This window comes from Myotis lucifugus, unplaced genomic scaffold (assembly GCF_000147115.1).
Source record: "Myotis lucifugus unplaced genomic scaffold, Myoluc2.0 scaffold_96, whole genome shotgun sequence".
In the NCBI taxonomy this organism is placed as follows: domain Eukaryota; kingdom Metazoa; phylum Chordata; class Mammalia; order Chiroptera; family Vespertilionidae; genus Myotis; species Myotis lucifugus.
In genome coordinates, this window is record NW_005871144.1 from 716,184 (window position 1) to 731,540 (window position 15,357).

The 15,357-nt window shown below is 42.2% G+C and overlaps 1 protein-coding gene across 7 annotated transcripts in view; it reads right to left on the bottom strand.

Annotated features, from left to right (window-relative positions):
• BACH2 (BTB domain and CNC homolog 2) overlaps positions 1-15,357 on the bottom strand; it is a 320,912-nt gene that overhangs the window by 65,924 nt on the left and 239,631 nt on the right. For all 7 annotated transcript variants that reach the window (XM_023756508.1, XM_023756512.1, XM_023756509.1 and 4 more), the window contains one exon: positions 700-954. In XM_023756508.1, coding sequence (XP_023612276.1) covers positions 700-954 — 255 coding nt within the window. The remainder of the gene's footprint in view (positions 1-699; positions 955-15,357) is intronic.

Here is a 15,357-nt window from a genome sequence, read left to right on the forward strand (position 1 = left end):
GGGTGGCCAGTTTAGTGGTTTGTCATTATTGTGAAGCCCATCATTTGAATTCCTGTAGCTCAAACCATCCAATTGAATGTCATCTCTGGACAGATCAGGTCCAGCTACCAGTGTCCTCAATAGACTGAAATGACTCAATTTACTGAAGTAATTAAGAAACCTGAGTAGGGTATTTTCAACAATGGTGAGAAAAGCAAGTTTGCACTTCTTAGAATCATACTATATTAACTGTCAAAATTTCAGCTTGCTTTTTACTTTTTCCCCAAGCAAGAACGGTGCTGTGAATACTCTCGTTCTTCAACTCTCAGGGGAACTCAAGTGCTCCTTCAATCATTTGAAACAGAAAAATCATAGCAACAGTCCCAGTGATTCAGATCCCACATCTAGGACTGTACCAAACTTTGGCTGTGAACTACTCAAAACCTGAAGAGTAAGTGAACCAGAAACTGAGTGGCTGTGAGCCACAGGTGGGGTTCAGTTCCCTTCAAGAAAGATGCTCTGTTCAGATTCGTGCCTCTGAGACTTTAAAGGCATCAAATAGAAACTGGCTATGACATAAACCTAACATGTGGGTGACTTGGACATCAGCCCGAGTGGGGATGTGGCACAGGGTCCACCTTCTAGCTCTCATTCAGCCAACTGTCTACAAGCCAATATGTCTCCATTAGCAACACACACAATCAAACCAAACTACTGTACCTCCTCCGGCAAGCTGACCACCAAGTCATTTTTCGTCTGTCCGACCAGCGCCTGCCAGAAGTATTCACTGCATGCAGCCAGCACAGCCCGGTGGGCCCGGAACTCCTTCCTCTCCACAATCAGAGTCACGTCACAGAGAATATCCTTTTTCCGCTGGTCATTGAGGCCCAGGAGGATGTTGGTGCAGTGGACTGTGGACTCATACACATACATGGGGGAGTCAGGCTTCTCATCCACAGACATGCCGTTCAGACCCTGAAAGAAAGAGAGGCCGGGTCACCTCTATCTGAGTCACAGAGAGAAGGTGAGGAAGAACTTCATGGTTCCTGAGTCTCATTGCCATGAGCCAGGCAGAAAGGGGCAGAATTGCTCATTAGCATTTTCATGCTCAGCACAATGAGCTCAGAAAACATATTGGAGAGTCGGATTTTATGGCTGACTTTACCGTTTCCATTTACTGCGTCCTTTTACCCCAATGAAATGAAGCCAGATCTTTAATGGAACACCCAAAACATTTAAAACACATACATACTTTAAAACTTGGTAGTTTTGATTTTTGGCTGACTGAAAAGAAACTTTCATGTATACACAGTCCCAATTCAAGTATTCATTTGAGCTTTGTGTTAAGAGGAAATGAATCATTTTTGAAGTATGTGTAATGCTCTCTTGATTTAAATACATGTAAGTTGCTAAGTTGAAATTTGGTTAAGATACCAAATATTTAATCAAAATACACAATTTAACAAGGGATCTAAGCAGTGTGTGTATTAACAGTAGATGTAGCCAGCTATTGCAATTGCCCTTGGCCACTGTAAGACAAAGCACAACCAACACAATGCCACTGTTGCTCATGAAAAGCTCTTGAAAAGAAGTGGAACGGAGCTGTCATTATCTGCAGATTTGGTGTACATCCTCTTTAAGGACATACAACATCACAACAGGAGTCATAACAAAGATGTATTCAACAGTGAAGATAAAAAAAAAGATTCTTTGCTTTAAAAAGTGTCCACTGACATATTTAAAACAATAGTATCTGTACTTAATTTACATAAGTTTTTCAGTAATGTTTACTACTAGTATGAATTCCAACAATGAGTCTTATTTTCTTTGTGGTTTTATGCTTATTTATTTTTAACAGCTCTAATATACAATGAACTGCATATATTTATAGTGTGTAGTTTGATATATTTTGGTAATCAAGACAATGAACACATCCTTCATCAACAACCATCTCTTTATGTCCTTAATAGCCCCTCCCTTGCACCTCTCTGTATCCCAGCCCCCGAAACCACAGGTCTGCTCTGACACTACATATTAGTTGTCATTTTCTATATTTTATATAAATGGAATCATATAGATTGTATCCTTTTAATTCTGGCTTCTTTTATGATGTATAGGTATTTTGTGATTCATCCATGTTGTGTGCACCAATTGTGTGTTCCTTTATTGACGAGAAGTGTCCTATTGTATGGACATAGTGCAATTTTTCATCCATTTATCTACTTACTGGTGGATATTTGGGTGCTCACAGTTTTTGGCTATCCTATATAATAAAGAGCTACTATGCAAATGGTCATCACGCCCTCAGGCCGTAATGGTTCAGACACTCAACACTGGGGAGAGAGGAATGGGGACCAGCTAGGCTGCGGCCCGGGAGAGGGACAAGCCGCCTGCCCCGCGGTCCTGGGTACCTACGGCCTGAGTGAAGCCACCTGCCCACGGTCCCCTGTGGCTGTGGCTGGCCCAGACGAAGCCAGCCCGGGTCCTGGGTGCCTGCGGCCGGCCAGAGGGAGGGAAGCCCGGGGTCCCAGGTGCCTGTGACCGGCCAGAGGAGGGAATCATGGGTCCTAGATGCGGGGTGAGGCAGAGGTGGTTAGGGGCAATCAGGCAGGCAGGCAGAGGGGAGGGGTTTGGAGTGATCAGGCAGGCGAGTGGTTAGGAGCCAGCGGTCATGGATTGCGAGAGGCAGTTGGACATCCCCTGAGGGGTCCCAGATTGGAGAGGGTGCAGGCCGGGCTGAGGGACCCCCCATGCACAAATTTCGTGCACTGAACCTCTAGTTACAAATAAAGCTGCTATAGATTAGTGTTTAAATCTTTATATGACCATATCCTTTCATTCCTCTTGTGTAAATACCTAGGGGTAGAATGGAAGATTATTTGGTATATGTAAGTCTAACTTTAAAGAAAAAGATTTTTTATTGATTTTTAGAGAGAGAGATGAAGTGAGAGGGGGAGAGGGAAAGGGAGAGACATTGACTGGGTGCCTCCTGCAAGCCCCCCACTGGGGATCGAGGCCGCAACCCTGACTGGGAATCGAACCATAATCTCCTGGTCCATAGGTCAATGCTTAACCACTGAACCACACTAGCTGGTGCTTATTAGTTTTCATAACCTTTTTGTGGTAGATTCCATAGATGTTCTATGTAGATTATGTTGTCTGTAAATGAAGACATTTTATTTCCTTTCCAAACTGGATTATTTCAAGGTATTTTCTTGCCTTACTGCATTGGCTAGATGTACTGGTACTGCACTGTACCTCTAGTACAGTTTAAACTGTAAGTGGTATGAGCAAATATCCTTGCCTTGTTCCTGATGTCAGGGGAAATGGATTCCGCCTTTCATTGTTATTTATGATGGTAGCTTTAGGTATTTCATAGATGTCCCTACTGAGTTGAGGAAATTTCTTTCTATTCCTAATTTGCTGGGAGTTTATTTAAAAAATCAGGAGAGAGCCGAGACCGGTTTGGCTCAGCAGATAGAGCGTCGGCCTGCGGACTGAAGGGTCCTGGGTTCGATTCCGGTCAAGGGCATGTACCTGGGTTGTGGGCACATCCCCAGTGGGGGATGTGCAGGAGGCAGCTCATTGATGTTTCTCTGTCATGGATGTTTCTAACTCTCTATCTCTCTCCCTTCCTCTCTGTAAAAAATCAATAAAATATATTTAAATAAATAAATAAATAAATAAAAAATCAGGAGTGGATGCTGGATTCTGACAAATACTTTTTCTGCATCTATTTAGATAATCACAGTTTTTCTTTTTTAAAAAAAGTGTTTTAATAAGGAAAATAACGTTGATTTATTTTTGAATGTTAAACCAATCTTGCATTTCTAGGATAACCTCCACTTGATCATAATATATGTGCCTTTTTACACGTTGTCAGACTTCATTTCCTAACATTTTGTTATCAGGCAGCACTCAAAACTAGGTGGAACAATTAATGTTCAAGGATGTAAATGGTGTGCATAATTCATAAGAAGCAGGAGATTTATGAGACATCTCTTTTCTCTAATCCATTTATTAATGCACCTATACCAAAAAGAGGGAAGCTTACTATAAACAGACACAAAGCTGTAAGTTTTTCAGTGAAACATGAAATTAAATAAAATCAAAAGAGAAATGAAAGTGAGGTGCCGTGGAAAGAGGAGTGGACAGGGGTGCAGGGCTTCTGGCCCAGCTCCGGCACTGTGTGGACTCTGGACGACTCACTTTTCTCTGGGTCTGCTTCCATGTTTGTAAAATGAAAAGTCTTGACTAGAAGACCAGCAAATTTCGTACCAATCTACAATCTATGAGTCCAAGAGTCTATAAAAGAAATACCTACCTGATCATGAGAGTGAGATATTGTCACTTTAGTTGAGACAAGTTAGCTTTCTGTAACTTTATAGAGACCAATTATGGAGCCTCTTTCATTGTGGATATTGCAGAGCTGGGTGCAGAGAATGGGGTGAACAATATCCAGGAAGAAACCAAAGTCTTCTGGGAGAAAAGAAACTAGGACCTGAGTCCCTGGCTCCCATAAGATGCCAAATTGGGAAGCTCTGTTGAGATAGAACATGGTATCCCTGAGGAAAAGGGGGGAGGGACAAGTCCCTTAAGGTGACATTACTTCAGAAAATGGGGAATCCAAACTTAGGAGGATATTTTGGCATAATATGTGGACTGATGCTATTAGCTCCTCCAGTCCTGGTTATCTTAGCCCAGAGGTTTGTTCTGGGAACTATGTTGACCAAGGGAATAAACACTAAAAGGGTATGTCACCCTAGAAACCCAGAGTGGAGTTCCACTGAGGTCCAAGGAGGGTCCTGAGGACTGTCCTATAGCACTAGACACGGGCCTGCCCACCAGGTAGGAGCAGCCATCCACGGTGCCTCAGATTCCAGCTCACAGGCAAGATGGTCTCTTTCTGGCTCTAGGGCAGCTGGTGGCAGGGGCCTCAAGAAAAGACTCCATACCCTGTCATAGGGCCGGTTTGGGAAAATAAAGGAGATGTGGCAATATGTGCCCCTGAGTTGATAAAGCAGGTTATGGTAGCCCCATGAACGTCTGCTTTTTGGGCTGAACCTTCCAGAGAGTTTTAGAAGACATTTAAAACATATCAGATGGGTTCATCAAATGGTAAATCTAGAATCTATCATTTCCAGGAAGCTGTTGCTAGACTTTAACCTGACTGAGGATATTCTTGCTTTTATTACATTATTCCTGGAAAATCTTTCCTTATGCCACGCCAGCACCACTCTATTCCTCTTTGCCTTTATGTTCCTATTGGATCTCATCACTTCCCTCCCTGTTGGCCCCTTTTCAAGCATAATGGGACATACTGTTTCTTCCTCTTTTAGAAATCATTCAGCCCGCCCCATCCCCTGATTATCATGGGTGCTCTTCTAGGAATTCCTCCAATTTGCCTGTTTTTGACTGACTCATGCCAACCTGAAATCTGTTTCCCCTATCACTGCATTAGGTTTCATTTCGTTTTCCTTTCTCACTTGCCTTACTAATATTAATTAGACAGTATTTTATCCCTAATGCAGCAAATCCTGAAATCTTTAGCAGAATCATGGGATATAAGAACGAGATACTTGGTAGTGAGTAACAGAGCCCAAAATAGTATGTACGAGTCTGACAGCCAGTCTTCAGGCTAAGCATTAGACAATGTGTTAAAGTGTGTAGACATTAGCTGAAATCAGATTGTAAGGAAGTGTTCCAAAGGTTCTGATTTTGGGTCTTGGCTGGATCTCATTCTTCTTTTTGAGGCCAAAAACCCCAGCTGCACACGTACATATACATATACCAAATCGTCTTATCATATGGTTCAGCAGTAAAAGTTAGTTACTGTTATTTTATCATAGTGTGTTCATCTCCTCAAAAAGCTACACAGACCACAACTCTCATCAGTAAGAGATCTAGTATTAATGAAGGCAAACTACTTGTTAATGCATTCATTCCCTCTTTGTTCATTATTGGGTCATATTCAGAAATTAAATATCTAACCGTTCTGAAGGTAAAAGGATAAAGTCAAAGAACCAAAAAAAGAAAAAAATCTACACTGGGAAGTCTGAAAAGCTGTAATTCACAAAAGAGTAGAATGTTAAGTTTTTCAGACAACTTGTCATGTCTAGAATGTTTCAGATGAAAAGAAATGAATATGCTTTGCAGGTAATGAAAAAGACCAAATCATAAACCATTTCACTTGAAATCCCAACCACATTTCCTCTAGAAACAGTGCATTAAATAAATACTAGTACTTCTGTGAATCAAGCACTAAATTATTTAGTAATTGCTTAGTAAATTCTGCCCTTATCAAGCATGCTTTTTAAAAAAGTTATTTACTATGAAATGGGAAGGGTTAGTTTTTACACAAGAAAGTTGTCAAGTCTATAGAAACTTTAGAGTGCACAGTGCCATTAAAATAACTACGTTATTACTTTTGGATTGGAAACACCTTTCAATCGCATCAAGACCTAAACTTCTTACTGAGAGTGGAAAGCAATCCAATTTCAGTATTTTCTAATGGAAAAGTGCAGTGCCTGTCACTTAATGTCTCTAATGCTTTGGATAGCTAAAGTAAGAGCCTGACACGGAGCAGCTAAAACGTTCCATGTTCTTTATTTACTCAAACACTCCATCTGCGTGTGTACTAGTTAGTGCCAAGGGAACTGAAATTTAAGGCTGTTGTTAGGAGGAAGCACTTGCAATTATATCATCAGATCCTTAATAGCTCGGAATGATTCTTGTGCTTCAATATAAACTTCCATTTTCTTTGAACTTTCAGGAGGAAGTTCAATTTACTGACACATAGTTGGTGATAATGTTTTTATTGCACAGTGGAAAATATTTAAAAAATTAGGGACAATCACAATAAACCCCGGTTTTTTTGTAATTTTTGTTATTGATGTTGTTTCACTTATTTTTTAAACAGATCAAAATAAAAAATAATCCACTTTCAAAATATACCATAATAAAATAGTGACAATTACCAGCATATATATACATATATATATACATATATACACATATGTATATATGTATATATATGTGTATATATGTAAGTGTAAATTATATGAAGAGTCATGATGTGATACAGAGGCTGAGCTAGAAGAAATATTAGACTGTTGGTAGCAGACTGTATGTATTAATCTAAAGGAAATAAATAATTAATGATATATTGCACACCCACCAAACTAAAGAGCATTTGACAGCATCAAGTGTTTGTGAAGATGTTAAGTGACAGGACTCTCATACACTGATGGTTCAACCTCTTTGGAAAACAGTTTGGCATTATCTAGTCAAGTTGAAGAAGTGCACAGATTATGACCCAGTAATTCCACTCCTAGGTTACACCCAGGAGACACTCCTGCATGTCTGCAACAGGAACTCTATGCGAGCGTTCAGAGCAGCACTGTTCAGCGTAACTCCCAACTGGAAACAACACCGTGTCTGTCAGCAGCAGAATGACTAGATGCACTGCGGTCTATTTATAATAGTCCACAGTGCAAGAATACAAGAATACAAAGCAAATGTGAGCCGCACGCAACAACATGCATGGGTCTCAAAAACCTAGTGTTGAATACTGCTGAATACTGAGCCAGAGAAGCAGGACACAAAATAATAATATACAATTGAATTTGAATTTTAAGAAGTTCAAAAATGAACTATCACTTAAATATCTTGGGATATATATGTAGGTGATAAAACTATAAAGGAGAGCCTCAGAGGTTCCCTTAGTGGGGAGAGAGCTGTCACAGGAAAGCAGCACTAGGACATGTCACATGTCCTATTTCTCGACATCAGTAATAGGTAGATGTGTGTTCACTTTGTGTTAAATTATATATTTGTCTTATGCACTTTTAATATGTACATTCTATTTTATAAATAAAAATACCCAGCTACCCCCAACTAAAAATTGTAGGAAAGGGTTAACAACTCAAGTAGTCTGCCTCAGGTTTTGTGACTTAATTATGGAGGGTGGACTTTGGATTTTAAATGAAAACACACACCCACAACGTAGTCTACAATTTAAGGTCAGAAGGGTCCTTAAGGGTAATCCAATCGAACCGATTCCAAGTTGTGTGTTTTAAATCAGAAACTGTAAAAGTGGGCAGAAGGCAGGACAAAGCCCTTTGGGAGGTGGTGAGAAATCTGAGCCCAGGCTTTTGCTTCAGAGCAAAAGTCTTTTCAGAGATCCCTCGTTTCATCTTCATTCTTGTGAAAACCAAATCACTTCAATTGCACTTCTAGTTCCTTAGCTATAACATGAGGAAATGCACCCGGTGACCCGGCAAGGCGTTTCTAGTTCCACAGTTCTGTGAAAGTGCAGAAATTTAGGAAAATCTTGAAACATGAGCTTCTCTAACTACAGTTCTTAAGAAGGCTTTTTTTTTTTTAAGAAAGTTAGAAATGCTCAAAATAATATAGCTGGCTGGAAGGGAAAAATGCCATCCCATAGCTTTTGGAAGAGGTGAAGAAGAAAGGGAGACCTACCCAATGACAGTCTGACTTTTCCCTCCTTATAAACGGAGTCAACTCGAAGGAAGGACGAATCAAGGACTGGTTTTCTCATATTAGTGGAACAGAATGCCCACAAGCACTGAGCAATGGTTCAGTACTTTGTTCTCCCCACTGCCCTGCCCCGAAAGTGCTCTGGTGGGCAGGGTAGGTTCTCACAGGTTGTATTGGATACATAGCTATGGACATGGGATGTCCATCCTATCCTCTGTCCGGGTCTCCACCCAGGGAAGTCAGGTGAGACACACTGTTTAGGTGTCAGAGAAAGGCTGTGGCTTGGGCACAACAACAACATAGGGCATGCACTGTCATCTCTAGATGAAACCATGACATGCTTTGAAATCAGTGGGTGAAATGGAGTCCACTCTAGGTCACCTAAGATACTTGATTACTTTTAGTGGAGGTTGGGTGATGGTGGGGGTGTGGGCGTGGCCAAGAGAGGAGGCGGGCAGGGAGAAAGAGTGGAATTAGGGATTGGCAGATTTGGATGTGTAGCTTGTGGTCACCTCCCCTGCTCTTTTTGTCTATTATTTTGGTGCTTGCCTTTGGTTCTTTGGTGGTAAGCCCAGCTAAGACTGCAGTCAAAGCCCTCACTTATTCTGCGGAGGTAGGTCCTTTTCTCTTCCTGGCAAGTTTTCTTTTCTGTCTTGTCATTCCCAGTTTGTCTCTGGTGCTACTTCTTTGTATCTACGTTCTCCATTTATATTCACTTCTCATACAGCAATCTCTGCTTCCTATTAGCATTTGCCTCTTGCCTATTAGGAGTTAGAGGACAGAGAAAAGTCATTCCTTTTCTACATTTTTTCTTTATCAGGGCATCTGTGTGAAATATTTTTCCCAGTGTCCCCTTCCCTCCCCTCACAGACAGAGAAATATTACCCTAGAGCTTCATGCTGCTAATGTGAGAAGAAATTATGAACAGTGATTAGGAGGCTAAATGAGGGTGGTGGAACCTATTTACTTCATTAAGGTTCCTTCAGGGAAAATGCTAGGACGGGAAACTGAGAGATAAGGGTTAATACTAAAAGAATAAAAGATCCATTTGACTCAGAGCAATCTTCAGTCTGCCTGGATTCTATCAGACACCCTTCTCCATGGGGAAATCATTACAGAGAAATGACATGCAAAGTGCGCCATAAAGCATCTGAGTCAAACCAGAGGGAGGATGACTCAACGGATCATTTTACATTTTAATAGAAGGCACTGTAGATTTGTACCGAGTGCACAGTTCAACACAGGGCGCGCATCTTCTCCCCAAAACTTCTCCCTCGGGTGGGAGGGGAGTTCCCAGAACCTGACAGAAATTATTCTGTGTTAGAAAAGAACCAAGTCAAAACTCACAACAGAGAATCAAAGACTAAGAAAAGACAACAGATAGTCAAATGCAGAAAAAAGGGGAGACGCAAGTCTGTCTAATTCCAACTTTAGCGTTACTGTCCAACCTGAGACTGTGAAAACTGAACTTGGCCGTTAGTGGACTTCGAATCTGATTGGGGAGAGGGAGAGGGAGAGAGGGGGAGGAGGGAGAAGAAAGGGAGGAGGGAGGCAAGAAGAGAACATCTAAGTGTTATACTTAAAAATCTGGCTCCTTAAATTAGCTTCCAAAGAGTTTACTGTGCAATTACTGCCTGACAATGCTGGGTGTCCATGTAAAGTCAACAAACACTATTAGCAATGTCATTGTTCCCAGCATGCTTCCTGGGCTAGTTATTGCTTTTAGGTGCTGACTTGCCTATGGGACTCATCTGACCAGGAATTACGATGGTAAAGGCTGGATTAGCAAACCTTACTCCTTCTCAGGGGGGTGACCTCCAGGTGCACTTGAGACAGAAAGGTCTGTCTGTATGTAAGGATATCTATGGTTCTGTGGCTGTTCATCCTTGTGATCTCTATCAACGCCTGTCCTGCTTCCTGAGAGGGCATGCTGCTTGCAGGTGGGAAAGAAAACAGAAGTGAGTCGCCGAGGTTTGGCAAAAATACAGCTTTCACAGAAAAGGTCCTTAATAAAAGGAAACTTGCTTCTTTCACGCATCGGGGTCTTTTGGACCACACGGTTCTGTTCTGAAATATCTTCTCTGCAGGGATGCAAGCTGGGATGGGTGAAGTTTAGATTGCAAGATGGTTCACCTGGTAACTAGAACAATCAAAACTCTGCACCCAGGCAGGCAGCATCTAATCGGGGTAGAGGAGTCATCAGCCTGAGGGTCCTTTCGGGAAATGCTCTGGGAAAGGTTTGTGAATTTCTACTGAAGTCTGGGTACCCTCACTCCCGTTTTTCCATTTAAAAATGATTAAAACCAGGGGGATAACCCATTGGTCGGCAGTTTGTTAAATCCCACATCAGGAAATAAAAGCACTTGGACCATCTGTCACCATCCAGGAGATCAAATGGAGCTGGAATATTAACACACATGTGAAATGGCCTCCTGGGAGTATGGGAACAGGCAGGTCAGGGAAGAGGGATGGCGGGGGTGGGGGAAGGATGTGCTCGGAGCCACCCAAGTCCCTGTCCTGTCCTTGGCAGCTCCTCAGAGTAATGACGACGGTTATCACAAGGCAGGGACAAAATGCTTCCCGACACTGAGTATGCTGTTTAAAATATAAATCCTATTAGATGTGTATATTACACACCACTCACATCCACTATTTGTGCCCTATAGGATATGCTTCGGATCATGCAAAGTATGTTAAAGAAAGGATTCTTTTCTAATTCACTCATAAAAAGTCAAAATTGCACTGCCATGGGGGAGAAAACACTCTTTTTCCAAATGGTCAGGAAAGGGTGTGACAAGGGCCAGGCTTCTGGCCAGGTGGTGCTGGACAAGCACAGAGAGGCACCCAGACAAGCACAGAAAGGCACCTGTCAGGAAGACACATCTCAGCTGTTCCTCACTCCACAACGCACCTGCTTCCCACTTCTCCGATCCCCAGACAGGGGGCGTCCATTGGAGTCCCGGTTCTCCCACTTCCTAGCTGTAGGGCTTTGAGTATATCAGTTAGACTCTGTAATCCGTGGTTTTTCCATCTGCAAAATGGCTACGTGAAGATGAAACGAGATGAAGCAATAGGCGGTTGGGATGGTCTTTATTTTACAGTTAACACTCCACAAATAAAAGCTATTATTATGCAAAGAAAACTAATTTCTTTGCACATTAACTTGTAGTTCTGCACAGACTGAGCGTTTCTTATATTGAGGAAACCTGGGCTTCACGAAGAATGATGTATATCTTTGCCAGATCCTCCTGCTTAAACACCAAGGGAAAGGTCGATTCGCTTGATTTCCATCCATGGCCTGTGAGAAAATGATGGGACAATATGTGGGATCTGGTACTTTCTGGCAACTTTGGCAACGATACCATTGCAGTCTTCCCTCCATAATATCCCACACTGACCGTGAAGGTCAAATAAGGCTGTGGATCTGACAAGTGTAAAGTACTACTCTGCTTGCATCAGGGATTATCCTCACCACCATTTGCCTAATTCTACACACGCTTATACCAAGAACGTCTGCTCTTATGGGCACTTAACCCTGATATACTTCTCTTTCATGCCAAGAGAAGGCATCTGACAGATGGGGAACTCGTATTGCTTCCTATCGAATAACATTCCCTAAATGATTCTAGCTCCTCGTGTTTGCTAAATGTGCGTGCTCTGAATAGTCTACCTGCTTGTTACAGGCTTTCCCTGGCTCTCTCTGCTGCCTTAGCATTTGTTTCATACAAATCAGTATCCTCCTTCATGGTGAGAGGCAGTGAGGTGCAGTGGTGACGAGCCATGCTCTGGAGCCAGCCTGTGGGCATCTGAATACTGACCGCTACGCCCCCGCAGACAAACTGCACACTCTCGGCAAGGTTTCCGCATCTGTAATCCGATTGCTAGGAGGAGCCAGCAATTTAAAGCACAGATATGCAAAGTGTTTACAACAATCCCTCTGAGTGTAGAAAGCACTCACTAAATACTGTGTATGTTATGGTTGATAGAGACAGTGTAGTGTGATGGTTGAGAATTAGGATTGGGAGCCAGGCGACCTGGCTCTGAATCCTGACTGTGCCACTCACTAACTGCAAAATCTCTGGCAAGACACATAACGTTTTTGTGCCTCAGTTTCCCAACTTGTACAAAAAGGTTATGGTAAAGAGCATCTATCTGGTAGGGTTGTGAGGATTAAAACAGACACCTATGTGTTTGTTCATTAGTTCATTCATTCACTCATTCAACATACAGTGTTCAATAAAATTAGCTCTTTTTTCTCAACCACACCAACTTTTTCCGTTCACTTTTTATTCCCAGATTGCCAATGACTCGTCCTTTTTTCCACACTGGCATCTCCTGCTTTATCCCTGCCTACCCAGCTCAGACTCCCCCAGCCACCTCCCTGCCTCTTGGAATTACAATCCTTCTCAAATCGCATGGATTTAAGGCAACTGGAGCAGGGCTGGAAATCTGTATTTTGTCCTGCATGGCAGCTGATCCAAGGCAGCCCTACAAACCGAGAATGTCACCCTGCCACTTCCTAGAGCTCAATGACATGGCCAGCTACTTAAGTTCTCTGTCTCCTTATAGGTGAAAGGAAGAGAAAACCCGCCTCCTAAGAGGCAGGAGACTGAAAGGTGATGGCTCGAGCCCTGACCCCCTTCAGGTCTTTGCTCACATGTCAGCTTCTCTGGAAGGCCTTCTGGGCCACCCTATTAAACCCCACCCCAGCCTCCTGCTGGCTCTATCCTCCTTCCTGGCTTTATGTTACTTTTGTTTCTGCTGAGGTCTCCTTCAAACCTCTGCTTCGCACATCTTCCTTTGTGTCTTTTCTGGGCCACCAGGTCGCCTTGCCTATCCATTTATCCACAGAAAACTTAGTCTATTGTGAGCAACACGAATGTTAGAGAAAACTAATGATATGACCTCCAAGATACGCAACCAAGATAATGGGACGGTACAAAAGCCATAGGAAAAGCTTAGACTGACACAATGAAAGAAAAGCGAACATTTATAGAGTTTCTCAGTGCAAGGGTCTTAAGTGTGCTGTATTTCCAAAGCTTTCTGGGCTCGACTATTCACAAATAGTGAGACATATTCTTTATCCATTGGTTCTGTATAGTGTGGGTCCTTGCAGAGTATAATTGAGCTGTTCTATCTTGGTAAAAGCTTCCTTGCTCCCCCTTCTGAAAGATGGCTTTGATTCCCTCCCTGTAAGTTGGCAGCCTCCCATCTCAAATTGCCAGAGGACCAATCATGCCCACCCTTTCAGCAGCACCTAAGCATCCAAGCCCTCAGGAGATGATGGGCACTCAGGACCTCCATCGGCATCCTCAGGACAGTGTTTCCAGAGTATGCCCACGCTTGGCAGGACCACTGCCCGGGCCTCTGCTGCTCTGGGACCGTCCATGGCTCTCAAGGGCCTGGGATTCGGGGACGATGGTCAGAGGAAGGTTTCTGATCTTCATTCCAAAATCAGACAAGCACGAAGGGCACTGAGTAACTCTCCCTCAAATGCCACAGAAAGGTGCCTTAGTTCTGGTCACAATGGTCTGAGGACAAGATCCTCCTTAATAATTTATAATTTGGAATTATGACACTGGAGCCAATACAACCAATGAAAAAATAAACCCCTCACGATTTTCCTGGGAGTGTGGAGGTGCCTTTGCATTGTAATCCTCAGGAACAATCTCCCGTGGATGGTTTTCTGACCAGCTTAGAAAAAGGTTGATTAAAAAACGGCATATGCATTGTAAAGTGCCCTCTCACAATGCCTTCAAAATTCCCTGGAAAGAAAAAAGATGTTCACCTGTTTTTTTCCCCCCTTCGGTGTATGTTTCTACAGGAGACACTTGAAAACCAGAAAAAAGCCTCATCTTCTTGAAATAAAAAAATCAAATAAAAATAGCACAGCAGAAATTCCCCTAAAATGCCCAAAAAAGTTTCTTTTCAATAGGACTCAGGCTGAATGGAAGACATTCTTGGATCCGGAGCGTTGGCTGGTTACCTAGGTTGCAAAGGACACCAGGAGAGACTCACACCAGGATTTCTTCGTTAGAATGCCAGTCAAGGAGAAGTTCATAATCCTTTCAGATTTTAAATTTCGTGTGTCTGTGAGGGGGAATCGCTATTTAGTGTTTAGGACAATTGGTAAAGAAGATTAGACCAGACTTTTGTCTCTCAAGATGTGCTGCACCCTGGGTTATGCTCATCAAAGGCAGAGGGAACTGGCTTTCCAGGCTACAGCACTGTTATTCTCTTTTTGAAATTGTGGTTATATGGAGACTGCTCATTGTTTAATTAGTATGGAAGCTGATACACAGAGAAGCTCAACAACTATATGTAGTGCATTAACCTGATATTCATAACCAACATCTGGGTACTTAAATTTGACCAGATTTGAAACCTTTTAAGATTTCTTTTTTTTTCTTCTAAGATTTCTTAATTATTCGTATGTGCCCACGGTTACTGCTTTCTTTTAAGAAAACATGGAAGGCTTAATGATTAATATACTAATTTCAAAAGCTCTCTCATACAGACTAGACTAGACCTGTGGTCTTTATAGGATGATCATTATTTAGTTAATGAACTCAGCATACTGAACATTTTCCAGCCACCTGAAACTCTCAAGTCGTAGTGTGTGAGTTTTCGGCCAATTAATTATCAATTACAACATCATAAAACATTAGCACAAAAATAGGGAATAATGAAATTTAATTATACACTATTCTTCTGAGTTGCTGCAAATACTATACAAGACTGATTCTGATTAATAATTCATTCAGCAATAAAGTATCAGGAAAGATAATTATGCAGTGCCACAATTCTCACACTGATTTTCATAATTACAGATTACAACAGTGTTAGCAATTTAAAAGGTTAGAGAGCTGTGGTAATTTG